The sequence below is a fragment of the Dipodomys spectabilis genome, unplaced genomic scaffold, assembly GCF_019054845.1.
Source record: "Dipodomys spectabilis isolate Male_0828 unplaced genomic scaffold, ASM1905484v1 ptg000017l, whole genome shotgun sequence".
In the NCBI taxonomy this organism is placed as follows: Eukaryota; Metazoa; Chordata; class Mammalia; order Rodentia; family Heteromyidae; genus Dipodomys; species Dipodomys spectabilis.
Genome location: NW_024870694.1, coordinates 16,333,354 through 16,360,488, shown reverse-complemented (window position 1 = coordinate 16,360,488; position 27,135 = coordinate 16,333,354). Strand labels below are relative to the sequence as shown.

The 27,135-nt window shown below is 38.2% G+C and overlaps 1 protein-coding gene across 1 annotated transcript in view; it reads left to right on the top strand.

The window, feature by feature from the left end:
- Tprg1 (tumor protein p63 regulated 1) overlaps positions 1-27,135 on the top strand; it is a 101,139-nt gene that overhangs the window by 13,585 nt on the left and 60,419 nt on the right. Inside the window, exon 3 of the mRNA XM_042669380.1 lies at positions 21,321-21,497. Coding sequence (XP_042525314.1) covers positions 21,321-21,497 — 177 coding nt within the window. The remainder of the gene's footprint in view (positions 1-21,320; positions 21,498-27,135) is intronic.

Sequence of the window (27,135 nt, the reverse complement as noted above, 5' to 3'; positions counted from 1 at the left end):
GAGAATGATTGGTCAAGCCATTTGTTTTCAGATAAATATGAATAGCTGTGTCATAAGAATGCACGTTTTGACCTCAGCTCTGAACTTAATGAGCTGTGAAGTAAGGTATACCTGAAAACTCGCTTTCTTTTCTTTGCCTGTTTTTTTTTTTTGACACCTATTAATATTAAAGTATCCCATACACATGGAATTTCATGCACTCATGTTTTCTTCTTTGATTTCAACGGTTCTTTTTCTAGACTTTGAAGCCATCTGTCTTCTTTAAATGGTGGTTCTTTAGGGTCCATTTTGGTATTCCTCTGTATTAGAACCTTCTTCTTCCTTCTGATTTCAGTTATATCCACAAAATGAGAATTTGCTCACTCTGCTCTGGTTGTTGAATTTATTAGCTGGCCTAGTGATTTCTTATGTAACAGAAAAAGCTGCAAGTTGTAAAGAAGATGATTCAGGCGGCTGGACTTAATAAATGGGTTCTGAGTCACTGTAATTGTTCAAACACAAGAAAGAGGCCCATTGTCAGAAGGAAGATCACTTGCGGAGTCTTTGCATGACTGTTTGCAGCTCAGTCTTTTTCTTTGTTTGATGAGAGATTAGAGTATGTCAACAGTGGGGAAAGGCAAATGAAACACTAATAACAAAAATAAGAAAATAAAATCCCAATGCCTTAACAACAACAAAACAAAAAGCAAACATTCAAGCTAGAAAGGAAAGAGCCTAGGGCTCCTCTTGCCCTCTTGATTGTTTTTATAATGAAATGAGTTCCATACACATGGATCTCAAGAATAAAGAGCTTTAAGATATACCCTTCTCTAACCACACCAAGTATACAAGACTCTTCATATACCTCTGTGTATGAAGGGAATGACCCAGCTCCCAAATTCGTTGACTTTTACCTCCTTCTGTGTAGATGAGACAGCTCTGGTTGCTCATCAGAAATTTGAGGCATGTTTAGTTCTCAAATAATGATTCTGGTTTCATAATGATGAGAGTAAAAAACCTTTTCTTATGTGTAACTTATTAAAAAGTATGATTAAATTCACAAATTTTCTTTAACTTCCTGGCATCCTTGCTCATTGTTGCTCATGATTGTTATTTTACAAATCAGAAATGAAGGCTGGGACCATGAAATGGTAGATGGAGAAAGTCTGTGAGAGAGCAAGGTAGGTGAGCAGCACCTGTACTCACCTTGAGGCTGACTGGGTTCTGATTATTTCCAAAAGGGTGTAAGGTACAGTGGCTGGGTGATAGATGAGCTCAGCTAAATCTTTAGCCATGATTGGTCAGACTTCTAGCAATAGTTTGAAAGAGGAGAGCCAGATGGGAATTGTAGGGAGAAGAGTCTGGGGAAATGTTTGTGGGCCTCATGTGTTGGGTTAAGCAACTTAAATGCTATCCCTTAGGTGTTAGGAAGCCATTGAAGGATTGGAAAAGTGAAAATATACTTATATTTTATGAAGATCACTACATAGTCGTAATCTCTTATCTAAAATCTTATAGAGCGACATGAATTGAAAGTGAGATATTTTTCATACTTTAAAATGGTGAGATAATGCATAGGGTATTTGTTTAATGCACCAAGAAGAGATCTAGGAAAGCCCACTCCATAAAAAAAAGTTTCTGGAGGGAAATTCAAAATGGAATAAATAAAACTATAAGTTTTATTCAGATATGGTTTCACCATAAAATAAGTTTGTACCACACCTGCCATTTTCAGAGCTGTATTCAAATGGAAATGTGGTTAACAGTTTTTGACTTGTATGTTTGAAATATAGGGCCAAATGGATGAGTAGCAGAGCAAAAGATAGGTTAGGTACTTGTACAGTAACAGTGAGGGTACGATCCACTGCTGTAAATCCCCTGGTTTGCTCTAACTCATAAGAGGTATTTGGTACAATTTCAGAATCTTAAGAACAAGCTGTTAAACATTAAGAATAATTCATGTAATAGTTTCACCAAATATATAAAGCATAGTAAATAAATGCATCACATTCTGATTATTTTATTTTGATGTTTTGAGGGCTCCTTAGTCTATTATATTGATAAAATGGAAATACTGTATAATATTGGGGAACTGCACTTTTATTCCTAATTCCTTCTTCAGTGATAATCCTGTTTTCAGCTTTTGTTCAGCCAGCTTGGAAATATTTACACCACAGCAATTGGTAAAGACAACAGAAGAAAGCTTACTTTCTTGATTTATTGCTTTGTTAATTATTTAGCTTTAGAGTTTCCTGGAAATATGTTAACAATGTAGATAAAATTCAAAAAGTGGGTCTTGCCTGTAGCTTTTGCATTATAATAGCATTAAAGGTTTAGGAATTTGTATGTTTGTCCCCCATGGTATAACCCCTGTTGTCATTGTATTTGATTCTGTTGTCCTGCATCTTATATATAGATTTTGGGGAGGGGAATTTGGGGAGGAGAAGGGAAATAACAAGATGCTGAAACAAGGATACAGGATCACCCACTGTAAAAACAGTTGTATAAGACACTATGTTGAAAAAGAACTTTACAACTTTGGGGGGGAGGAGGGGACAGGAAGGAGCAGTCCGGGAGATGAGGAGGGAAGAAATGGGAGAGGGAAAACAAAGGAGGAGGTAACAATGCTCCATAGGAAGTGGATTCATTACCTTGCTCATGTAACTGTAATCCCTCTCTGTACAGTATATTTACAATAAAAATATATTTAAAAAAGAAAAAAAGTTTAGGAATTACAATTCCATTGGCAGAACTGGAAAATCCAAACTGTGAGACACCCCCCCCCCCAAAAAAAAAAAAAAAGAAAAAAAGGATTGGGAGTTGGAATGCCTTCTCCCAATACACTGTGAACGCTGAGAGTTTTCCTAGAAAGGTCAATCAGTCTGGGCTTATTGATTCCACCCTAAACTGTGTGGGAATCTAAGGGTCTATGCAAATTGTAGGCTGTTTACTGTTTAGCTCTCCTTCCCAGAATAAGGTCACCTACAACTTGTATACAAAATATTGTCACATGTTGAATTTTTACCTTATTTTCCTGCACACCACCAATAAAAACCTTGGTTCATGGAATCTTTGGATCTGTTGCTGGAGGATGGCTACGGGTCCCCTAATGGCCCAAACCTCAGCTCCATGGTCCATTCTCCATAGTTGCATTGCTCCTTGGTATGGTGGATTAAGGAGCATGCAGCACCCAGTGGGTTGCAACTTTCCATGGTTAAAAAAAAACACATCAAAGGTTAAACATATCTTTATCCAATGATAAATGATAAATGAATAAAATCTTCCTGGGTAATTCTGGAAATGCTATTACAACCAGGCAGAAAGCTGCAAGGTAGCAGAAGATCATGTTCTGGGTCTGTGTCCAATGCATTCTCCACCAGCTTTTCTCATTATCTTGTGGATCCCGAATGCATGCCAGAAATAATAAAAATAAACAAACAAGAAAAGCCCTTAAAACTCTTGTGCATGCAATATTCCTTTGGTGCCCACAATCGCAAGAGTCACATGGCATTTACTTTAAAAGAGAAATACTAAAAGGGAACTCCATTATTTATCTCAGAACATTGCTTGAACGTTGCATTTGGAATAGAGAAGTTATATATTAATATCCGACAGAGCTGGATTTTGTTGATGCTCGATTATAAGGAAAATTCACAGTAACACTTGGGTTTGGGGTCTGGGAACTGATAGGTTGACTGCGGCATGATTTCAGGTTTACAAGGAAGTATAATAATACTTCTTTGAGAAACTACAGCATAGACAGTCAGCTTATTTTATTTTATTTATTTTTTGAACAACCTAGGCACTGTCCCTTAGCTCTTTGGCTCAAGGCTAGCGCTCTACCACTTGAGCCACAGCGCCACTTCCCAGACAATCATTTTAGAAGGTACTTTGTGCACACAGTCTCACTTAGGTCTCTCAACAACCTTGTCTTCAATCTTTTCAGGAACTTAGTGAGTGAAATTTGTAAACTCACTGTCTCATATGTCCACAGGGAATCCTCCTGAAGAGGCTGAGTATCCAGTGTGACAGATGGGACCAGATATTATCTTTTAAGTGTAAATTGAAAGGGACAAATGAGTTTGGCACACTTGTTTATTCTAGCAGTGCCTTCATAGAGGCAAAGGGCTTAAAAATTAAGTCAGGGAAGCCAATTAATATTTTATTCATGTAACGTTGTCAATTGACATGGATCTATTAATTGGTAAAATTAGGAAAGTGAGTTTGAAGGTATTCAGGAAGAGGACACAAAGAACAGACAGAGAGACCAGAAGGGGAACTGGAAAAGTGTAGCTATAAACTAGCTAGAGCCCACTGAGCTAAATTATGGGTATCTCAAAAAGTATCTGTCTGGATCTAGGGCTTTAGCCTGACCTATCACAATGATTTATATACCTGCACAGCTATAAAGAAAAGATGGTGTCTATTTCAACCTTACCTCCTTTCCTTCCTCCCTTTCTTAGTCCTTCTGAAAAAGGATACTTTAAAGAGATCATGTGTGTGCTTTTAGAAGAGATTCATTAAGCTTGTACCAAGGAGAACATCTTGACACTTTGTGGAGCCTCCAAAAGGAAGATGTGATGACCACAAAGTGGCTCTTCAGCACAATGGATTCCAGATGTCTTTGTCAGTAATGGCGTAGGAACAGGAGATGGGATCTTCCCTGTACACCCATTTGGGTGAAGTGGTGTATGGGGGAGGTATTGTTCTTATTTCTCTTGCTTCTAAGTGAGAAGCAGTGCCTCTGTCAGTGAGAATCAAATAGTTCTTGCTCATCATTATCTTTGTGAAAAACACTTAGAATATGTTTCATTATTCTTTCTACCATGCCATCCAGTCTTGATCCAAGCACTTTATTGTTACAAATATATGAAATCCAATTAATGATGTGTCAAATATGCAGACTGTAGAATAAAAGGAGGACTGAAGAAACAGTGTGGTATCATAGAAATAGTCCTTGAAGACCTGGCTTTGAATCCTGGATCCAGTAGATCCTATCACTCTAGCTGCAAACCTGTGGGAGGTATCCTGGTTTGTTTTTTTAAGTTTTAATCCAGGAATTTTCTTTATTTCATTAGAAATCCACTGCTCATGAAAGAAAAAAGAAATCTACCATGAAGTTTTAGTATATATCTTTCTAGTTCCTTTTCAAGCATTTTTACTAAGGTTCATTACATATAATAATACAATTTATTAAGTATATAACATATATCACAAGTCTGGCATTATATATTAATAATTTGACTTATACAAAACATGTATCATATAAGTGCTGTTCGTGTATTTGCCACTAGACAGATGATTATAAGGCATATAATTTTGATGATCTTCAAATGGTACTATTCTATTTCCTGGTGCTTTTCTTAGTTATTGTGGGGTTTTGCAGAGTTATTTGTTTCCTTATTATTTAACAATTACTTTTCAAACTGCCAGTGGTTACACACATTTTCTTTTTTAAATTTGATTTAATTTTATTGTAAAGGTCATGTGCAGAGGGGTTACAGTTACATAAGTAAGATAATGAATGCATTTCTTGTCTAACATTGTTACCCCCTCCCTAGTTTTCTCCCACTTTCCCTCCCTCTGATTCACCTCCCTCCAAGCTGTAAAGTTCATTTCCAACATGGTGTCTTGTGAGTATCAGTGCTGTATTGGTTGACCCTTTGTCCTTTGTCTCACCATTTTGTTATTCCTCTTCCATTCCTCAAATCAGAAAACACATATACAAGACACAGGGTACCAAAATCAAAAACAGTGACAATGGGGGATAAACCAAAGGAAAACAAAGAAAGAAAAAAAGAAGTAACTTCATATAGCACATTAACACACACACACACACACACACACACACACACACACGTACACACACCCACACACAAACCCCTCTTGTTCCCAAATCTTGGAGTTCATTTTGATTAGCATCATTTTATATGGTCATATGTATACAACTATTGAGCTATTGTGATCCTCTGCCAGGATTATCCTAGACATATACTATTATAAATGAGGGAAATCTTGGAGCCTGTGTTTCTTTGAGTCTAGCTTACTTAATATGATTTTTTCCAAGTCTAATGGGAGATACCATTTTTGCAATGGAAACATACATAGAATTCCATTGTGGGTGGTTGCATATCTTAGCTATGGTAAATAATACTGCAATGAACATAGTTGTGCTGATAGTTTTAGTGTGGCCTTGTTGGTGATCAATACTGCAATGAACATAGTTGTGCTGATAGTTTTAGTGTGGCCTTGTTGGTGATCCTTTGGGTAAATGCCCAGGAGTGGGATTGTTGGATCACAGAGGACCTCTATGTTTAGTCTTTTGAGGAACCTACATATTGCTTTTCAGAGTGATTGGTTACACATATTTTCAAGGGCTTATTATTATTCTTTTAAATTTGAGTTCACTGAGTAATAAGTGTCTGTCACTACCACAGAATAAGACTGTATGGTTGGGAAAAATAAAATATGTGAAGTATCTTAAAGATAAAAAACAACCCCCCCAAAATATTTGGGATATACTTTAAAACAGGAAAAATATGTGAAACATCCACGCTTATTGTTCAGATAAAATTAGTAAGAAACATTGGTTACAAATGCTCCTCCTTATTTAAACTTCACAGCAGTGGTACAAATTAGGAAGCATTACTTCCAGTTTTCAATGAGGAATCAAGGTGAGGAAGATTATTACAGCCCTAAAGTAGCAAAAATGAGGTTCTGCCAATTATGTTTTTGACATTTACTAGAATCTTTTCACTACTGTGCAAAGATTAAATGTGTGTTTGGTATTTTATTGCAGCCTCTCAATGGATAAGGGTCTCCCTTCCTTCCCCCCCCCTCTTCATTTCTTCTCCTTCCTTCCTTTCCATTTTCCCTTCCTCCTACCTCCCTACCTAGCAGGCATTGAGCTCACGATTCTCCTATCTCAGACTCTTGAGTGTTGGTCTTACAAATATTTTCAACCACTCCCTGACCTAAGGCCTTCCCTTTTATATTTTTTATGACCTGCATAGCCCACTGTGGTTCCTCTATCAGAAACATGTTTGATGAAACAGAGAATTCTGTCTCTTAGACTTGATGAACTAATTGGAAGCGTGCGGTGCATCTCCGCTTAATTTAGGAAGATTTCTCCGAAGGAAAATCTCTCCTGGATCTTTAAACCTAAGGGCGAAGAAAGAAAAAAAAAAATCAACGTTGGCCTAGGCGACAAAGGGACAATGAAGATCAGGCATCTAGAAACTCACTTTCAGGCTGGATTTTGCCTCTCTGGACTACACTGATCCCCAGAGCAGCATGGCACTTTTTCACCTGTTCTCAAATGACCCGGGAGACAGGCTGGGAGGAACTGTTGGCTTTATTTTATGGATGAAGAAATTCTGATATTAAATGACCTGCCTAAGGGCAAACACTTATTAAGGGTCACAGGAGAGCTTGACTTGGTGACACCTCTCTCCCAGCCTAGTTGTCTTCTCCTTGCATTGTTCCTGCTACATTTGTGATTTTTCATCTCTTGACACAGTGATCACCTGAAGCTTAAATTGGTTAAATGATCTTTGTGCCTGTGTCTGGTTTCTTTGTTGATTGTCTTTTGTTTGCTCAGAGGAGGGTCAGGGGTTCATTGTGCAAGTTCAAAGACCTTTCCCTCTTTTCCTCTCCAGAGCTTTCTCCAGGTTGTGTTTGTTCATTTGACTTTATTTAGTCTCTGACCAGAAACAACTAAAAAAAAAAAAAAGTCAAATACCTGTAGGGGATGGTAATTGATGCTTATGGACTAAAGCCAATCACTCTTTTATCTAGTCTAATTGAGCTAAAGCTTTCATTAATCCTGTAATGAAAAAACACTACTAACAATAATTAAAAGGCAAATAGAGCAAAGCACTAGAAATAAGAGATTTCTAATCATCTAGAGTCATGAGGCATCGAAGGAGGAGAGTACTATGCAAATTATGTGAACATTCGGAATTCTATTACTCAACCTCATTTCTTCTTCTTCTTTGTATTCTAGGTCTCTATTACCAAGTCTGTGATCCAAGAATCAGCATTATTAGTATTACCTGGGAGCTAGGAGTGTATTAGCCATGCTAACCCTACACAACTCACCCCAGACCTACACTGAGTCTGAGCTCTCATTTTTGTGGGATTCCTGTGCACACTAAGTCTGAGAAGCACTTGTTCAGATTGTGCTCGTGGTCATAGTCCATGTGCTAACATGGCTCCCTCCTTACTATCTCTTGACAATTCTGTTACAGTCCTAAGACCTAAAATCCTGTATGACATGTGCACTCCAGACCTGTTAAACATGGGGCCCCTTTAGAAACTGGTTCAGTTGAATTGAATCATCTGCTTTTGCCCCAAATTCCTGATTTGGGAATGGCTGGACAACCTCACTTTTCTCTTATTTTGAATGACTTTTCCCTCTTTGCTACTCGTCTAGATATCCTTCAGGCATATCAAATCCATAGAGCCATTTTGCACTAATGCAACCAGAATCATTTCACTCCCTTACTTGTGCTCACATTACACTACAGAGAATAGTTCCTTGTGGAAATTGTGAAGGGATTGTGATTCACTTTTGTTCAATCTTGTTTCACCCCGTCTCCCAGTACCTAATACAGCTTATGACACATAACATGACTTAGACCCTACCACGAACTTGAGTCAAATTTAATTCTAATGGAGACTTCCATTGGCACTAGTGGGATCCATCCTTTAATTCCTGCCTCCATGTCTCTGGGCCTCCAAGTACCTCAAAGCTGAATAAAACTCACTTCTGTCCTTGGGTGAAAGCCTTTGAGCTGAAAAGCGTTTCAAATCTATCAAGATGTTAATGACCTGTGGCAGGACTCTGGGAGCAACAAAAGTAGCTCTGTTGCCAGAATCCATTTATACTGTCTGGGTGTTTTCAGCAATCATTTAATTAAGCACATTGCTTTTTTCTATAAATTCTCTATGGCAGCAACCTCATCCAGATTGCTAATGGTCCCTGAGTGACCTGCATTATAGGACAGTGAGGGCATTTAGTTACTGCAGTCATGATGTACTTGGATGTGTTTGTTTTCCCATAGCTGTAACTGATTAGGGCAGACTCAGAAAGAACCAAGAGGTGAAAGAACTTTGGTGCATGCAAATGCCTGGTTTCATCACTTGCTAGTTAATTGACCTTGATTGTACAAATCTCATATCTTCTAGGTGTCATTTTTATCATCTGATAAATGTGGATGTTAAAACTGTAATGTGTATGTGCACGCGTGTGCACATGCACTTGCGTGCGCACATGCATGTTCATGTGTGCATGAGCTCAGGGCTTTGAGCTTTCTTTTTTGCTCAAAGCTATCATTGTATCACTTAAGCCACAGCTCTGTTTCTGGTTTTTTGGTTGTTAACTGGAGGTAAGAGTTTCACAAAGTTTCCTGCCCATGTTGGTTTGAAACTCTGATCTTAGCCTCTTGAGTAGCTAGGATTTCAGGTCTGAGCCACTGGTGCCTAGCAAGATAGTGATTTGAAGGATTAAATTTTGAATAAATGTACAATATTTGCAGTGATTTTTTTACTACATGTTTTATACCACATAAAAGTTGGATTTCTTATTATAATTGTTTAGCTATATTCATTCATTCATTTTTATATTTACTGAGCTCTTTTTCTAAGTTGGGGTATTCACTAAGTGACAAAAATTCAGAGACAAATAAGAAAAGATGTCCATGTTAGAGTCTAGAAAATCTCATGAAGAGGAACAAAAAAAAGGAGTTACAGTAGCTTATGACACATGCTGATATGCAGTCCTACAAATGATTCTATGGGAACCCAGACATCACTGGTATTGTGAAAAAGGTAATGGGATGAACTAGATAAAAGAAGGAAAAAGAGTTTACAAGAATATATGTTGGAGGATGGGAATGTGGCTTAGTGGTAGAGTGCTTGCTTAGCATGCGTGAAGCCCTGGGTTTGATTCCTCAGTGCTACATATACAGAAAAAGCTGGAAGTGGCACTGTGGCTCAAGTGGTAGAGTGCCAGCCTTGAGCAAAAGAAGCTCAGAGACCGTGCCCAAGCCCTGAGTCAATCACCAGGACTGGCAAAAAAAAAGATATATAGTAGAGAGAGGGAAGACTATAGAAGGAAGGGATAATGTGTGTGATAGGTTTTAAAAATCTAATAGCTCAGTGTAAGAGAGCTAGAAACAAGATAGAAAGATAGGAAGGAACCAGAAATGGAGAATACTGAACACTAGGTTAGAGTTTGAAGCAGTTTCTTATAGAAGCACACATTAGAGCTCCATGGGCAATTTCTATCCTACTAAGCACACTAGACATAAAATGTGCTCTAAGTTTGCTAATGTCTTGTCATTCCTCTCAGGCCCTTTGCTTTCCATTCCTTGGATGCACTGGTGTGTGGGAACTACCTCTTAACCACTCAAGAGGGCCAGCACCTCTTCCATAAGCCAGTTCAATGATCTCACCTTGGTATCCTGACACCATTCATGGTAATTACTTATACCAAGAAAACAAAAGCAGAATGTTAGTATTATTTGAAACTTATTTAATGTTTATGGAATACTGTTGCTTTTGTGTTTCTGCTACAGTCATCTTTCTATCTTGATTAAGTGAAGGATATCAGATGAGATGTTGACATTATTAGAAAGGCATTAGACTCTGGAAATAATTTCCTGGTGAATTAATGTAATGTTATTTCATAATAGAAAAAAATAAGACTTCAATCATAATATGGAATTAATCAATTCTTATAAGGGAATCACAACTATTATACAGACAAGTATTATGTTTCTTACTTGTGAAAACACTACCTGATTCACAAGAAGTTGAACATGCTATTGGGCTCATAAATTTGTCCCAACTGCCCTGTTTTGGTAAAGATAGGACTAGGAAGAGTAAGCAATGTAAAGCGAAGGAAGTCTGTGTTCCCAATAGTCTATTCAGTAAATATAACTGCAGAAACCAAGTTACTGGTCCTCCACAAATGCTGAACTATGTAAACTGATTTAAAAAATACAGAATCTCAGTAGATGATATTACCAACGAAAGAGAGGACTATTGGGTAATGATAAAAAGTCAGTCTGTTAAGAGGATACAACCTATCTAAACATCTGTGCACCAAACAACAGAGTTATAAAATTCTTAAAATATAGCTTACAACTAAAAGCAGAAACAGACAAGTACACAAGAATCAATGGAGACTACAATACCATTCTCTCAATAATTTATATAACATCTCTATAGAAAAATCAGTAAAGATTTAGAAAAACTCAACACCACTATCAATAAACAGGACCTAATCAGTGTTCATCAAATATTGCATCCTATAATATACAAAACACTCATTCTTTTCAAGAACATTATGATCTGTCATATTCTGAACCACAAACAGTCCTTGTCAAATTTAAAAGAAATGAAACATGGAATGGAGTATATTCTCTGACAATAATGGAATCAAAGTGGAAATCAATAACAAAAAGATTAAAGGAAACTTTTTTTAGAAAGCAAATAATATACTTCTAAATAATGTAGAGATCAAAGAATCTCAGAAAAAAAGAAAAGTATATTGAACTCAAGGAGAATAAAAATGTAGTATATCCAAATGTGTGTGATGTAGGAAGAGTGTTTTTTCCAATTAAAGAAAAATTAAAATCAATAATCTAAACTTTGCTTTTAAAAAAAAATCTAGGAAAAGAAATCACCAAGTCAGCAAGCAATAGGAAATAATAAACATAACAGTTAACGTTCATTAAAAAATGTCTAAATTACCTGGGCATTTGTGGCTCATTCCTATAATCCTAGCTAAGCAGGAGGCTGAGATCTGCAGATCACAGTTGAAAGTCTGCTACATTACCCTACTCATATAACTGTAACCCCTCTGTACAATATTTTTACAATAAATATGCATATATTAAAAAAAGAAAATCTGCTAGACTTTTATCTTCAGTTAAGTACTAAAAAGCTGGAAATGGAGCTGTGGTGCAAGTGGTAGAGCACTAGTCTTTGAACAAGAAAAGCTCAGGGACAGTGCCCAAGCCCTTAGTTCAAGCTCTAGGATCAACATACACACACACACACACACACACACACACACACACACACACACACACATGCCAACAGATAAAATTAATAAAACCAAAAGCTAGTTCTCAAAAAGGAGCTATCTACCTGAGAAACCTCTAGCAAAGATAATTTTAAAAAAGAGAAACAGAAATTACCAATACTGGGAGTGAAATAAAGCTATCACTCCAGATTTTGCAAACATCAAAGAAATAATATAGGATTGCAGCTAACCACTTTATACACATAAATCTAACAACATATTAAATGGACCAATTTTTCAAAATACATCCAGTAAAACAACACACTCGACATGAAATAGAGAATTTGTATAGCTTTACAACAACTTGGAAGTTTATTTTTTATTTAAAACCTCCCCTCAAAGAAGTTTCCAGGCCCAGATGGTTTCATTGGAGAATTCTATTATATGTGAACACAAATTTACTATATATGAACACCAATTTACATAATATTTCTAGAAAATAGAAGAGAAGGAAGTAGTTCCCAATCCATTCTGAGAGGCTAGTATAATCTTATACTAACACCAGACAAAAATAGTACAAAAATAGTACTATAGATCAAAATTTACCATGGATATTGATTCAGAAACTAAAAAAAAATAGCAAATGAGATGTACCAATATATAAAAGAGATAAATTCCTTGACCAAATTGTTTATTTCAGAGATGAAAGGCTGAATTATTGAAAATCCAATTGATACAATCTAACATATAAACAATCTAAAAATCAAAATTCACATAAACACGTGATTTGAGGCAGAGAAATCATTTGAAAACAGTTGTTCATGCATTTCTGATATTAAACTGTTCTGTGTGAGAAAGAACACCTGCATGAAACTTACAGGTCCTGTTGTATTATGGGAAAGTTTGTGGCTTTGCCCAAGAGTTGGAACAAGGAAGAGGACTCACATTCACTACACTGTTGGAAGTTTTATCTAGCACAATTAGGCAGAAGAGGAAATAGAAAGAAAAACATAAAAACTATCCTATTTGCATAAGAAATGAGTCTATATAGAGAACTCCAAGAAATACAGAAAACCTTGAGAACTAGTAAGAATTTAGCAAAGTTATAAGATGAAAGGTCTATATCTATCTATCTATAAATCAGTATATGGTGTTATGTCAGTAAATAGTACTACAATAGTATATAATATTTTTTTTATTGTGAAAATACTGTACAGAGGGGTTGCGATTACATGGGCAAGATAATGAGTGCATTTCTTATCAAGCATTGTTGCCTCCTCCTTTGTTTCCCCTTCCCATCCCTTCCCATACCCGCCCCCTTCACCCGATCTTCCCCCCCCCCACCAAAGTTGTAAAGTTTGTAGTATTCAAATGCTTTTTGCTTTCATGCAATTGTTTCTAACATATTTATAAGATGATTTCTTTGTTGCTTTGTATGTCCCTCCCCCACGGTATAACCCCTGCTTTCACTGTATTTGATGTTGGTATAATTTGTGGAGGGTAAGGAAAAAAACAAAACGTTTAAATGGGGTTACAGGTGAATCCATTGCAACAATGAGTATATAATATTTTTATGGAATAGCAATAAAGAAATAAAAACCAAAATTAAAATTACCACAGCATTTATAATTATGCAAAAAGAAGATATACTTATATGTATGTATTAATGTGACAAAATGCATACAATCTAGCATGTTGAAGGTATAAAGCGATGAAAGAAATCATAGGAGATCAGAATGAATGGACTCACCACTGTGTTGGATTGGAAGACTGAAAAGGTAAAGATGTCAACTCTCTTCAAACTTAATATACAGGTTTAGCATAATTTCTATCAAAATCCCAGCAAGATTCTTCTGTAGGTATAAATAAGATTTTTTTTCTAACAATTAGTTTTGATTTTAAAAAAGTATTTTAAAGTAGCTGTGCAAGGAGATTAAAATTCCATAAATCATGTTGTAAGTCCAATGCATCTTGATCAATATAACCCCACTTCCCTAACAATGTTTTAAGGAATAGAAAGGAAGGAGAATAGTTAGAAATAATTCTACAAACAAACAAAAAAGACAATCCCAAAGTGTTTCTCACTAGGAAATCTTACTTTCTGCTGTGGAATTTTAGGCTCTTGGCCACAGCTGATTGGGCAGAGAAACTAACCTATTAGCCTGCTTGTGAATCAAAGGCACAGCTGACATGTATCATTCCAACTAAATCAGACAGAACAGAATTCTCTCCCTTGAGAATCTGAACCGGATGATACAGAGCTATGCGAGCTCTATGAAAGTGAATATGAAAATTCACATGAATTCAAAAATAAGGAAATTGGGCTGGGAATGTGGCTTAGTGATAGAGGGCTTGCCTAGCATGCGTGAAGCCCCAGGTTCAATTCCTCAGTATCATATACACAGAAGAAGCCAGAAGTGGTGCTGTGGCTCAAGTGGTAGAGAGTGCTAGCCTTGAGCAAAAGCAGCTCAGGGACAGGGCCCAGGCCCTGAGTTCAAACCCAAGACAGGCAAAAAATAATAATAGTAATAATGAAACAAAGGTCTCTAGCACTACCAATTTGTTATGGTTTCTGTTCTTAGTTTTCTGTGGTATTCTTCCAAGTATTTTCATAACATATTCCCACCAACCCAGACTCCACTCTGCCTTAGGGTTTGTCAGGTTGGAGTTTTTGTCTCCTATATCCAGAGTCCTATGTCACACAGTACAGTAAGCAGAACCCTCTTCCATTTTCAAGAAATAAGACAATGGAGGTGATGAGATGTGTGCCTTTATTCATTTTTGTACCTCCTTTCTTCCTCTGCTGTCTCCTCAACATGGGGCCTCATTTCCCCTGCCAACCTCTCTGGCTTCTTATCAAGTGAATCCCTTGAAATGAATTCAGGGGAGGAGAGAGTTCCCCCTTCCCTCCCAGAGGCTGGTGCTTTGGAGAGCTCCTGGTGCGCTGACAAAGAATTGAACTATTCGGCAGAGAGCTCTCAGAAGTTCTAAGGAGGAAGTGAAGGATGTGCTGTATGCAGATTCTTGTGTGTAGCTTTAAAAATACTCTCTTGTGGATGGTGGTGTGATAAGGGGCTGCAGAGTTGCCTGGGAGCCAAAGGAAAGCTGCTGGATGGAAAGCTGGGATGGGGTCCCACAGCTCTGGAAGCTAGAGTTGGCTCAGTCATTCAGTGCTAGATCCATGGCACTTTTTCCCTCCCAGTACTAGTCCTTGAACCCAGAGTTTCACATTCTAGCTTCGGTTGTTTTTTCTGTTTTCCTTATTTATTTATTTATTTTTGCTCAACGCTGGTGTTCTACCACTTAAGCTACACTTCTACGATCAGTTTTTGCTGTTTTCTTAGAGCGAAGCCTCTCACAGACTTTCCTGTCCTTCTTGTATTTTTAGAACTCACAAATCTTTTTTTTATCATTTGATGGCCAAGTAACATTCCCCCCTCATCCCTCTCTTCCCCCCCCCCCCCGCCCCATATAGCCAACTAGAACAACGTAATCAGGTCCATGGGATGATTTCTCTTACTAGGAAAAGAATATGACTTTTGGAGAATTCATAAATGGATATTTCTAGGTCTTATCTGTTTGTTTATGCAGATACTCCATCTGCCCTATGAGAGACATGTTAAAGAAGTGTTGAAGAAATGAATCATTTCTTCTGGGTTATTTTCCTTTTCTTACATCTATAGAATTATCTGTGCTTTGTACTTTCTGTTTTACTGATTTGGAGATATTCACCAAGCATGAACATGACAGAGCCATCATATAGTATCCGTCCTGAGCTCCTTTTCCTTAGTCCTGTGGGCAGTGGGCAGGGAATCCTGAGCCTTGAGGATGCCCCTGTGGACTAAGCAACACTTGTCAAGTCATAGCACACCGTAGGGACCCATGGTATTCCTCCCTACATATTATCCTTGCATTTCAGAGGGTATATATTCCTTAAAATCAGTAATATTTTCTCAGTTATTCCCAGTGGCTAGGATAGAGTCTGAAACATGACGGGCAGTATAGGGTAGTCGGGAGAAAAATAAAAGAGTTATAGGAAGCCAAGTTTGGAGAACTGGGAACAGGGAAGGTTTGTGGCATCGGGTTTTTATTAGAATGCTGTGTTTTCTTTGAGGGTCTCTATTTTAAACAAATTGGTGAGGCCTAGCGAAAGAGTAACCAAATAATTGAAAAAAATATGTGGATTATTTAGAAAAGGGTTTTTACAAGACTCCACTTAACCCAGGGAGAGGGAAAATTGCTTTGCTCTAATGCCATGTGTTTTTCATCTGTTTGTGTTTCAATGGTCAACCCCAGTTGGATTTTCTTCATGGCTTGGAACCCAGTGGGTGCTCAGGGAATGAGTGTGAAATGAATGATTCAGTGTTTTCCTCCTGGGTTGCTGACTCTGGGCTACCCGTGTTATTCTCTTCCTCTCTAAGGGTTGGGCAAACTAAGAGAGGAGTAGGGGTGTACAAGACTAGTTTGCCAATCACAAGTAGTCACTCCATTCAACATAAGAGAAAATACTTTTGCTGAGTGGTCCATGCGAATGTGTGTGTCTATGTGTGTGTGTGAGAGAGAGAGACAGTCAGACAGACAGCCAGCCAGACAGAGACAGAGAGACAATATTAGAAGAAATTTGTTCTTGTAAATCATTTCCAAACCACAAATTGATTTGACAGTCTTAAAAGAGCAAGTAAAAGTATTGCTGGATCTGAGGCTGAGGCTGCTGGGAAAGAACGGGGGATGATTTGACTAACTGGGTTACTGGGTGGTCCCTGGAAATGTGCAGGATCCTTTGGCCTGTCATTGCTAGTTCACTGTTGCCCTCTGCTGGCGAATCTGTTGTCATCTCAGGAAATAACGCACAGCTGGTTGGTGGTGGGATTGTGGAAGAGGGTCAGGGAGGAACTAGGCTCCATTCTCTCAGGAGTGGCAGCCAGGCGGTGCTGGGGAAGAGCAGTGACAAGAAGTGACACCAGGGAAAATTGCTCTAATGCCTAATGGGACTTTTTTTTTGATGCTGTTGTTCCCATTTTTTTTCATTCCATACTGCTATCCTTTGGTGAAATCCTGCTCTCATGTGGGCTCTATGCTAGGCACAGGGAATCATGGCAGATATTAATTAGGCCAGGGGTTTTATTTCATATATGTGGTGGGAAGGGTAAGGCTGGTACAGAAATCACGTTAACACAGGAGAAATTGTGACTAGGGCCATGATGGAGGCCCTGAAAAAGATGTGTGTGTGTGTGTGAGTGTGTGTGTGTGTGTGTGTGAATGTGTGTTTAAAAGAAGAAAGAAGACATGTACTTGAAGAGTAAGGCTCTATGAAATAGAAAACATCTAAGCTGGAAACTTGAAGGATGAGCCGAGGTTTTCCTTTTTAACATAAAGGTGGAATACATTCATTACAAAATAAAACTCTAGCAAATAAGAACACATAAAAGCAAGACAAATCACATCAAATCTTGCCACTCAGAAACATTACTGTGCACTACTTTGCTATGGTTATAAAATTGGGACTACAGTGTAGACTGCATGCGTGGCCTACTCTTTCTCACTATGGTGACATAAATGTGTCTCAAACGTTTGCAACTTTTTAAAATGTACTATCTTAATGGGGGAATACTCTAACATGTAAAACTGAGGGTCCGATTCTTCAACTAGCATGAGTGAAGGCGTCTAGGCAGTACAGACCAAGGGGTGTTCATTCTTCACTGATATACCCCAGGAATCTTTTGTGGATACCTGCAGTTTTGGAGCCACAAAAGTAAGATCTTACTGGTTCTCTGTAAAACACACATTACAGGAGAGCAAAACAGACTTTAAGAGATAGAATCACAGAAATGACTGTAAATTTTCATCCATAAGTTCTCAAGAACAGTCTAAATAAATAAATATAGCATCCAGGAGTTAAAGATGGTGGCCCCACTATTTATGAATTTGTGTGTTTACTTGAACTCAGTCATTCCCAGCATGGAAATTATGCAGAGTCTGTGTCACAGTAGAGCACTCTGCGTTCCTAAAAAGAATTCTCTTTTTTTCCCCTCCCCGGAATCCTTTACCTTTTAAAATAAATCTCATTATGGAGTGCTGACATTTTCAGTAAAACCATTTAACCAGTGTTTTTTTTTTTCCCAGACTAAAAACAAGTCTGGTTTATTAGGCAGCAGCTTATACCATACTGCTAAGTACATGCAGTCTATTTAGAGAAGTTTATGTAGATATCTGATAAGACATTTCAGAGTCCCCATCTCTTCCTGACTAAGACTCAGGGTGTGAAGCCAACAGCAAGAAGGAAATGGAGGAGGAGCTGAATAGTGCTGTGTGTGAAAGTGGGTGGAAACCATAGAGCCGAGATTTAAAACAGAGTGCTTAGATTCTATGCTATTTCTTTCGGCAGTACATTAACTCTCATATGTCACCTTCTAGCAAGATTGTGGGTGGATGGATGTTGAGCTAATACTCCTCACTAAGCAATGACTGCCTTGCACTGGGCCTAGTGATTGATCTTACCCTTTCCTTCCCTTCCATTCCCTCTTCCCTTCCCTCTTCCCTTCTTTTTTCCTTTCCCTTCCTTTTTCCCTCCTCTCCCCTCCCCTTCTCTCTCCTCCCTTCTTCTCCTTTCCCTTTCCCTCCTCTCTTCTCTTCTCTTGTGCTATTACTGGGGTTTAAACTCAGTGCCTGGGAACTGTCTCTGGGCTTTTTTTTTCCCTAAAAGCTAAACCTCTACCGCTTGTGTTACCCCTCCACTTGTAGTTTTTTGGTGGTTAATTGGAAATAGAGGTTTCAGGCTGGGAAGGTAGCTCAGCGGTAGAGTGCATGCCTTGCAAGCATGAGGTCCTGGGTTCGATTCCTTAGCACCACATAAACAGAAAAAGCCAGAAGTGGCGCTGTGGCTCCAGTGGTAGAGCGCTAGCCTTGAGCTGAAGAGCTAAGGGACAGCGCCCAGACCCAGAGTTCAGGCCCTATGACTGGCAAAAAAAAAAAAAAAAGTTTCATGGACTTTTCTGCCTGTGCTGGCTTTGAACCATGATCTTCAGATCTCAGTTTCCTGAGTAGCTAGGATTATAGAATTACTGGAACCTGGCTTTCTCTCTTTATTTTTGATCTTTATTTCCTTCTTGCTCACATTTTCTCCTGTTCCCTCTCTGATTAATTCAACTCTTAATTTTTTCTTGTCTGTCTTTTGACTACATTGGAGGTGGCATATATTTGGTAAATCAAAGTTACTTAGTAACCGAAGTCCCTACTAATAATAATACAGCTAATTCTAGAACCCTAAGTGGGAATCACTTCCCTTAATCATTTCCCCAAATTATACAGTGAATACCAGAATTGTCTCCATTTCACAGGTAGGTAATCTTAGCCACAGAAAGTTTAAAAATCCAGTCTTTCAGAGTTAGTGATAGAGCTAGATGTTTATACCTATGTTGTCACACCATCAAACACCTACACACACACACACACACACACACACACACTGTCTTACACATAAGGTTGATATTCAGCTCATATTTACTGCTACCATACTTTATTCCATTTCGTAGAGCACACTCTCTTTGGTCAGTAGCCACACAACATCCATTGCTAAACATGTAATGCATTCCACAAAGGAAAAAGGGTCATGATACTATCAGAGCGTATTATAAGAAGCCAAATTTATAAATTCAGAATCTAGGCACCGGTGGCTCATGCTGCTAGTGCTAGCTACTCAGGATGCTGAAAACTGGAAAGTCTGTGAAAACCTTATCTCGAATTTGCCATCAAAAATCTAGAAATGGAAATGTGGCTAAAGTGGTAATGTTACAGCCTTGAGTGAACAAGCCTAGTGAAATTGTGAGGTCCTGAAATCAAGCCTCAGTATGGGAATAAAAATAAAAACAATTTTGAATGAGATAGTTGAGTCACGGCTTGAACACTGGATATTCTTAGCTTGGTGTGAGATGATGATCCTGGCCAGAAGTTAGACAAGATAAGAAACCTGGGGTTTTCTATTAGGAAACATGAATTTGATCCTTAGGCAGAAGATGCTATTTAATGAAGTGAACATAGAAATGATATCACTCAAGATTTTTAATTTGTTCCTTTTCCTCCTCCTCCTCCTCCTCCTCCTCTTCCTCCTCCTCCTCCTCTATCCCCTACTCTTCCTCTTCCTCCATTTCCACCTCCTCCTCCTTCTCCTCCTCCTCCTCCTCTTCTTCCTCTTCTTCTTCCTCTTCTTCTTCTTCTTCTTCTTCTTCTTCTTCTTCTTCTTCTTCTTCTTCTTCTTCTTCTTCTTCTTCTTCTTCTTCTTCTTTTCTTCTTCTTCTTCTTCTTCTTCTTCTTCTTCTTCTTCTTCTTCTTCTTCTTCTTCTTCTTCTTCTTCTTCTTCTTCTTCTTCTTCTTCTTCTTCTTCTTTTTCTTCTTCTTCTTCTTCCTCTTCTTCTCCTTCTTCTTTTTGTTTTTAACTATACTGTGGTATCTGTGAAGGGAAAGTTTGGAAGCAGAGTGCCCATAAAAATTACAGGTTAGATTGATTGTGGTGAAAACTCAAATGCAAATCAACCTTTTCTATTGTTTAGTACAAAATATGCACTGAAGCATTCATCATAAAATTCTAAATCCTAAAGACTATAGTGTTTAAAGAGACAGCAATGGTGCTGTGTGCCACAGGAATTACAGAGTGTGATCACTCTCATTTAATCAGAAAACCTTGTTCTCCTTGTTTCTTGTTCTCTCTCAGAGGAATTCTTTACACTGTCAGATTTTTCTAAGTGAGTCCTGAAAGGCTCTCGCTTCTGAGGTAAAGCAAACCAATAAAAACTTGTCTAGTGTCTATTTGACTCCATTCATTCACCAAGAGGGTATGGCAGGATGGGCTCTAAATAGTGCTAGCCATTAAGTCTTTGCTTTATCTTCAGCTAGTAATACTGCTTTTGGTGATTAGCATTAATATGTTTTAGTGAAAGACTCTTGTGATATAGATTTAGTAGAATGAGGTGTTTTTTGTGTACTTGAAGGAAGGTGTGCTCTACAAGTTTTCTAGAGAGTAGGAAAGTCAGGGAGAAGTAGAAATCAGTTGAAGACCAACATGGTACAAAGTTGATATTCCTTTGGTCAATTCTGTCTGAGCTCTTGGTTGAAAAAACCTTTTGGGATTAGCTTTCAGATTCCTTCCTCTTTTAGTCATAGGGTCAGACCAAGAAAAGGAGTGGAGGAGTTAGACATTCCTTAGTTTTATTGGTTCTGAGGTGATTCTCCTCACTGTTTTCTGCCTGTGATAATGAATGCTATTCATCATTACCTTAGAGAGGCAATGTCACCAGCTTTACTTCTCCCATAGGATTGACCATTGGAACAATGAAAAGGAGAAGATTTTGATGCTCACCGATCAGACTCTCTTCATCTGCAAGTATGACTTCATCATGCTCAGCTGTGTGCAGATGCAGAAAATCCCCCTCCATGCTATCTGTCGCATCTGCCTGGGCAAGTTTGTGTTCCCAGGGATATCACTGGACAAGTGAGTACCATGCTTTAGACTCAGGAATGCAATGAAGGAGGGTGAAGGCATGCTGGGAAATCACCAATGCAGTCCATCAGTGTGGTATGCTTGAGAACTCAGGGGAACATTCAAGTTCTACAGGGGAACTCATTAGATCCATCACTGAGTTCTACTCGATTCCAGGTACTAACCAACTCACCAGGAGAGTTAGTGGAGGGAAGGGTAGTAGAACATTGTGAACAAGGAGGGAATGTTCTTGATTTAATATTGAGATATCTATGAGGTTGGTCAAGGGCCAAATGAATACCAAATTGTCACGATGTAACTATATACTTAAATTGGTCATCAGCTCAGCTATCTTCACACCAAATCATGTTTGTTTGGCCTCAGACTCAGGGCAGGGTGGCCCTGAGGCTGGACTGGCTCATCCCTGGCACCATTGTCTCTGTCCTCACATTCCATTTACCTTCCCTAGGATGTCCCTGTCTACTGTAAGGAGGTTCAGTTGGGCCAAGGCAAAAGCTGATAGACAGAGTTCTTGCTTTTCTCTTTTAGATTTTTTTTAAAAAGTGGTTTCCATTCAACTTGTGGTGTATGGGTAAACATGTCTCTTGATCAGTGTTGCCCCTTCCATTATCCCCCCCCCCATCTCTCTCCATCCCTCCTAGCCTCTCAATTCAAGCTCCATTTTCACATATATACATCAAATCTGATGTCTACATTCTCTCACTCCTCCAGTCTTGATTTGTCTGCCCCTCCTTGACCTCCTTTGACCTATACTTCAAGACCTGATTTATAACTATAAACAAATAACAATAAGAAATATACATGGAGTCATATGTGCCTATATACATACCTGTATTAATCAAAGTACAGTATATGCAGGGGAGAATTCCAGTGGTATAACTCCTTTGAACAACTAACTTATAGCCTAACAAAATGAACACCAGGAAGCTGCAACCTGAGGAAAGGTTCTTGACATAATATATATGACAGCTAGGCAGAGTTTTCCTGGAGAAGACTTAAAGCTAATAATCATGGTTGGGTCGGCATTATCCAGGGAACAAGACATGAAGTTGAATAATATTCCAAACAAAGCATAATTTTTTTAAAAAAAGAGTAGAGGTGGTAAATTACTTGACAACTTTCAGAACTGGAATTGTTCTGTAAAGATCAGAGGTTAGAACTCAAGGTGACTAACAGCTCTGTAAGTCTCTGGAATCTTCCCAAAGCTCTGAGGGGGGTGAAATCAACTGTCTCAGAAGTGTTGACAGTTAGCAAAGGACTGGGTGAAGTTTGCAGAGGAGGATGGTTGAAGTGAGTAAGTTCTTGTTATGATCTTGAAAAGAAATGAATTTGCTAAACATTTTGGATCTAAATCAGGACAACCACCTTCCTCTAATACTGACTGTGAAGGTTTCCCATTGAACTGTGAGCTTCTTGAAGGCAGATTCCATTTTATGTCCTTTTATTAAGATTTGGGCATTGGGACTGGAACCTAGTGAGAAGAGAGAGCTCATTTTAAGGCACACAACAAGAGCACAACCTGAATAGATAATTGGTTTCCTTTTGCAAAGCTTATCATGTTGGCTAGGTGCTGATGGTTCAGGCCTTTAATTCTAGCTACTCCAGGCTGACTTCTGAGAATCCTGGTTCCAAGCCAGTGCTGGGAGGAAAGTCTTCTAGGACTCTTATCTCTGATTAACTACCAAAATAAAGCTGGAATTGGAGCTGTGGCTTATGTGGTAGAACACCAGCCTTAAGGAAATAAGCTAAGGAACACTGACTTGGCCCTGAGTTCAAGCCCCAATATAGGCTGGCAGACAAACAGACAGACAGACTGACAGACAGACAGACAGACAGACAGACAGACAGACACATACACACACACACACACACACACACACACACACACACACACTAACACAAAGCTAATAGTCTACCATACTAAATAATTATTTTTATATTACTCTTCATTGATGCAAGAAGTTATTATTTCATAAATTCATTGTTATATTCACTTTTAAAATATTAAATTTTCTAATAATATAGACACATCATAACAGTACATTTCAATGTCACAAAATACCACTTTTATTTTTCTATTCCAGACTCTCAGTGCAGCATTCTCTCCATAGGAAGTGCCAATTTCTTGTCTACTTGTGTATGTGTGTGTATGTGTGTGTGTGTGCGTGTGTGTGTGCCAGTCTTGGAACTTGAACACAAGGCCTCTGGTAGCTGTCTCTGAGCTTTTTTGCTCAAGGCTAATGATCTACTGCTTTAGCCACATGTGGCTTTGAATGGTGATCTCAGATCTCAGGCTCCTGAATAGCTAGGATTACAGGCATGAGCCACCAGCACCCAACCATTCTTGTCTAATTTTATAGAAATGTTAGAAACATAAAAGAATAAAGTCATCTATGTGCATATGCAAATGTTTATACATATGTAGAAGCATGCATCTATATACCTTTATTATCTACCATTTTATCTAATAGAAGCACATGTTATAAATCTATCATGTTTAATATTTAATGATGGCATACAGTAAAGATGTATTATATAAGCGTGTAAAGATCATTCTCTGTTTTCAGTATTTCAGAGTAATACATCTTAGTCTAATCTAAGTCTCTTGTGGATATATATTGATTTTCACTTTTGCTATGAGCAACAAAGCTGCTATAAATATTCTTGTATATGGAATTTTGTTCAATGGGCAATGTATATGTAATATAGGTTTCCAGAATGGAATTCTTAGGTCCAAATCCCTTTTTTTGCTGTGTTCACAGTTTTATCTTTCCCAGAATGTCATATAGTTGGAATCGCACACTACACAGGATTTTCAGATTGATTTCTTTTACTGATTTATTTTTGAGTTTATTCCATATCTTTTCATGGCTTGCTATGAAGATGATCATATCTATTTTTCTCTTAGATCTAAAAAGCATGAACTGTCATGTGCTTGCTATATACTTTTGCATATTTAATGCCCAAATTCCACTTGCAATTAGTATGTCATTATTAATATGCTATTGAGTTTTAAGTACAAGTACAGTGTATTAATATTCTTTAGTTCAATTGACATAGTTTTCTTTTATTGGTCTGTATTTGAAGATTTTTGTCTCAATAACAGCAAATTTTCTGAAAAAGTATTTTCTTTTTTCCTCTCTTGACATTGTCAGGTAAACAAATAGCTTTATCTGTTGCTTAGAGGTTGGTTGTATTTCACCTGTGAAAAAAATGTCTTCTCTTCTTTTCTTTGTTTGGTGCCAGCACTGGTGTTTGAAATTGGAACCTGGACTGTCCTTTAGAATTTTCACTCGAGGTTGGCATTCTACCACTTGAGCCACAGCTCCATGTGTGTGTGTGTGTGTGTGTGTGTGTGTGTGTGTGTGTGTGTGTGTGTGTGTGGTTAATTGGAGATAACGGTCTCATGAACCTTTTTGCTCAGGCTGGCTTTGAACCATGCTCAGTCTCTTCAGTATCTAGGATTACAGAAACGAGCCACAAGCTCCTGCCCCTAAACTTCCATTTGTAAATAGAGAAATCTGGATATTTCTACTATTCTCAAATTCTCCCATCTTTTGCCTTCTTTCATTTATTTTTCCAGACAAGCTTCATTTTAATGGAATATTTGATTTAATTTCCCATAAGGCATCCAATTATTACCAGTGGGAGTTGATGTAATTGCAACCCTCCTAATTAATCTGTGAGGCTTTTCCATATTTGCATCCTGTGGTTAGACTAAGAAAGCCAGTGCCAGCAGCTGGTAGGCTGGTGAACAATAAAGGGTTTTCTCTGTATATTGGGGTTGGAGAGAAATGTAGTGTGATTGAGGGCTGGTTGTTTAAATACTGTGCAGAGGCATTTACCAAGCTACTATCTTCTAGTATAGGAGTGAGGGCAGAGTTCTTAACTTCATTTCCCCATCTATTAAAAGGCAAGATTAATGTAGTCATTCTGCCTCATTAGCAGTCTTAGTGTTAGGTTCTATTGACATTGCATGAAAGCACTTTGTAATATGCTTCATAGACACCAGGTATTAACAAGTTCTGATTTCTTTCCCAGATTAAAGCTTTTGTTAACATGCAAGTAAGTAGATTAATTTGATTGTTATCTTTGCTCCCAACTAAATTGGCCCTTCTTAAGCATGAAGTCAACATTAGAAGGTCAGAAGTGAGGCAGGTAGGAAAAAAATAAAAGTAAGGGGCAACGGAAAATCAGCTGCTAAATAATGACAAACTGTCTCAAGAGAAAAGCTTCTGCTGAGTCTAAGTAAGCTCCCTTGATAAAGGAAGGGAAATGGCCTACCACCAATGCTCACTGTAGGAGACAATGCTGATACCAAGTACTTTTCTCCCCCCGTGTCTTGTGATCTTCAACACAGGAAGATACATGACCGATTCACTGCATTTTATAGGAAATTAAAAGGAAGGCTAAGAGATTCTGGCATCATCAGTTATTGAATATTGGAGTCTCAGAACCTATCCTTTATTTTCACAAACTGGGACTTGAATTCAGAGCCTTCCCCTCCTTTGCCTCTGTGATTTTCTTCTTTTTCCTCTCATTTCTTCTCCCTCTGTGGGTGAAGATACTTCTCCTATGAATGGAGTTACAACCTCTCCTAATCCATGGGAAAGACTGGCAAAACTTAGCAGAACATGAGCCAACATATCCCATCTATTCTACTTTAAAACTGTTGTTTGGTTTTGTCTAGTTTGCCTTTGGCTTAGAGGTACAGGGAAGGGCCAAGGTAAGAAAAGTAAGAGCTCAGGATCATTCTTTTGTAACAAGAAGGCAGATGGATTCTTTTCAGATGAGAATGTTCATTAGAGACAAAACCAGGAAGTAGCAAAAGACCTGCTTTATCCTCCAGGATAAGTAGTTGCTGTCACATTTTTAAGAAGCATTTCTTTTCTGAAGAGAGTTCTAAATCTCATTTCTATCACAATTTGATAAATCAACAGATTTTACTTAAAAACTAATTTTTACAGTCCAATTGTGTCTAACCTCCCATAAAAGTAGAAGAAGCAAAAGCTGGGTTTCTAGCTGAGTTAATCATGACTAATCATAACCACACAGTTTTCTTGTTGCTAGAATTTGGACAAATAACTTTAACTCTTCTTTGTTGTTTGTTCTGGTTTTATTTTTGAGACAGGGTCACTATATATCCCAGGCTGGCTTTGAACTCATAATTCTCCTATCTCATCCTGAATGCCGAGATTACAGGTGTGTACCCTACCAAAATCCCTTTAATGGGTCTCAATTTCCAACTCAGGGACAGCACCGAGCCCCCCCCCACCACCAACTAACTCATAGGGTGATTGTAGATTCAAATCATGGATGTGAAGATGTTTTATAAATTGTAAAGTACCAAAATTAAAGATGAAAAAAAATCTCTTACTCCTTTACCAGTCTTACTTTTCACAAGATGCTCCCAAGGCATGATAATAAGAGGAGTTAAAATTCTGAGTGGTTAAATAACATTGTCTCACCTACAGGTGAAAACAAGTATAAGGATCTGAAAGGGTAGCCTCAGGTTCTTAGATTCCAATCTTTGCCTGTGTAGCCACCCCTCTACCCTCATTTTGTGCCAAGACTTGGGCTTGAACTCAGGGCCCTGAGAACTTGCTTGGCATTTTCTGCACATGGCTGG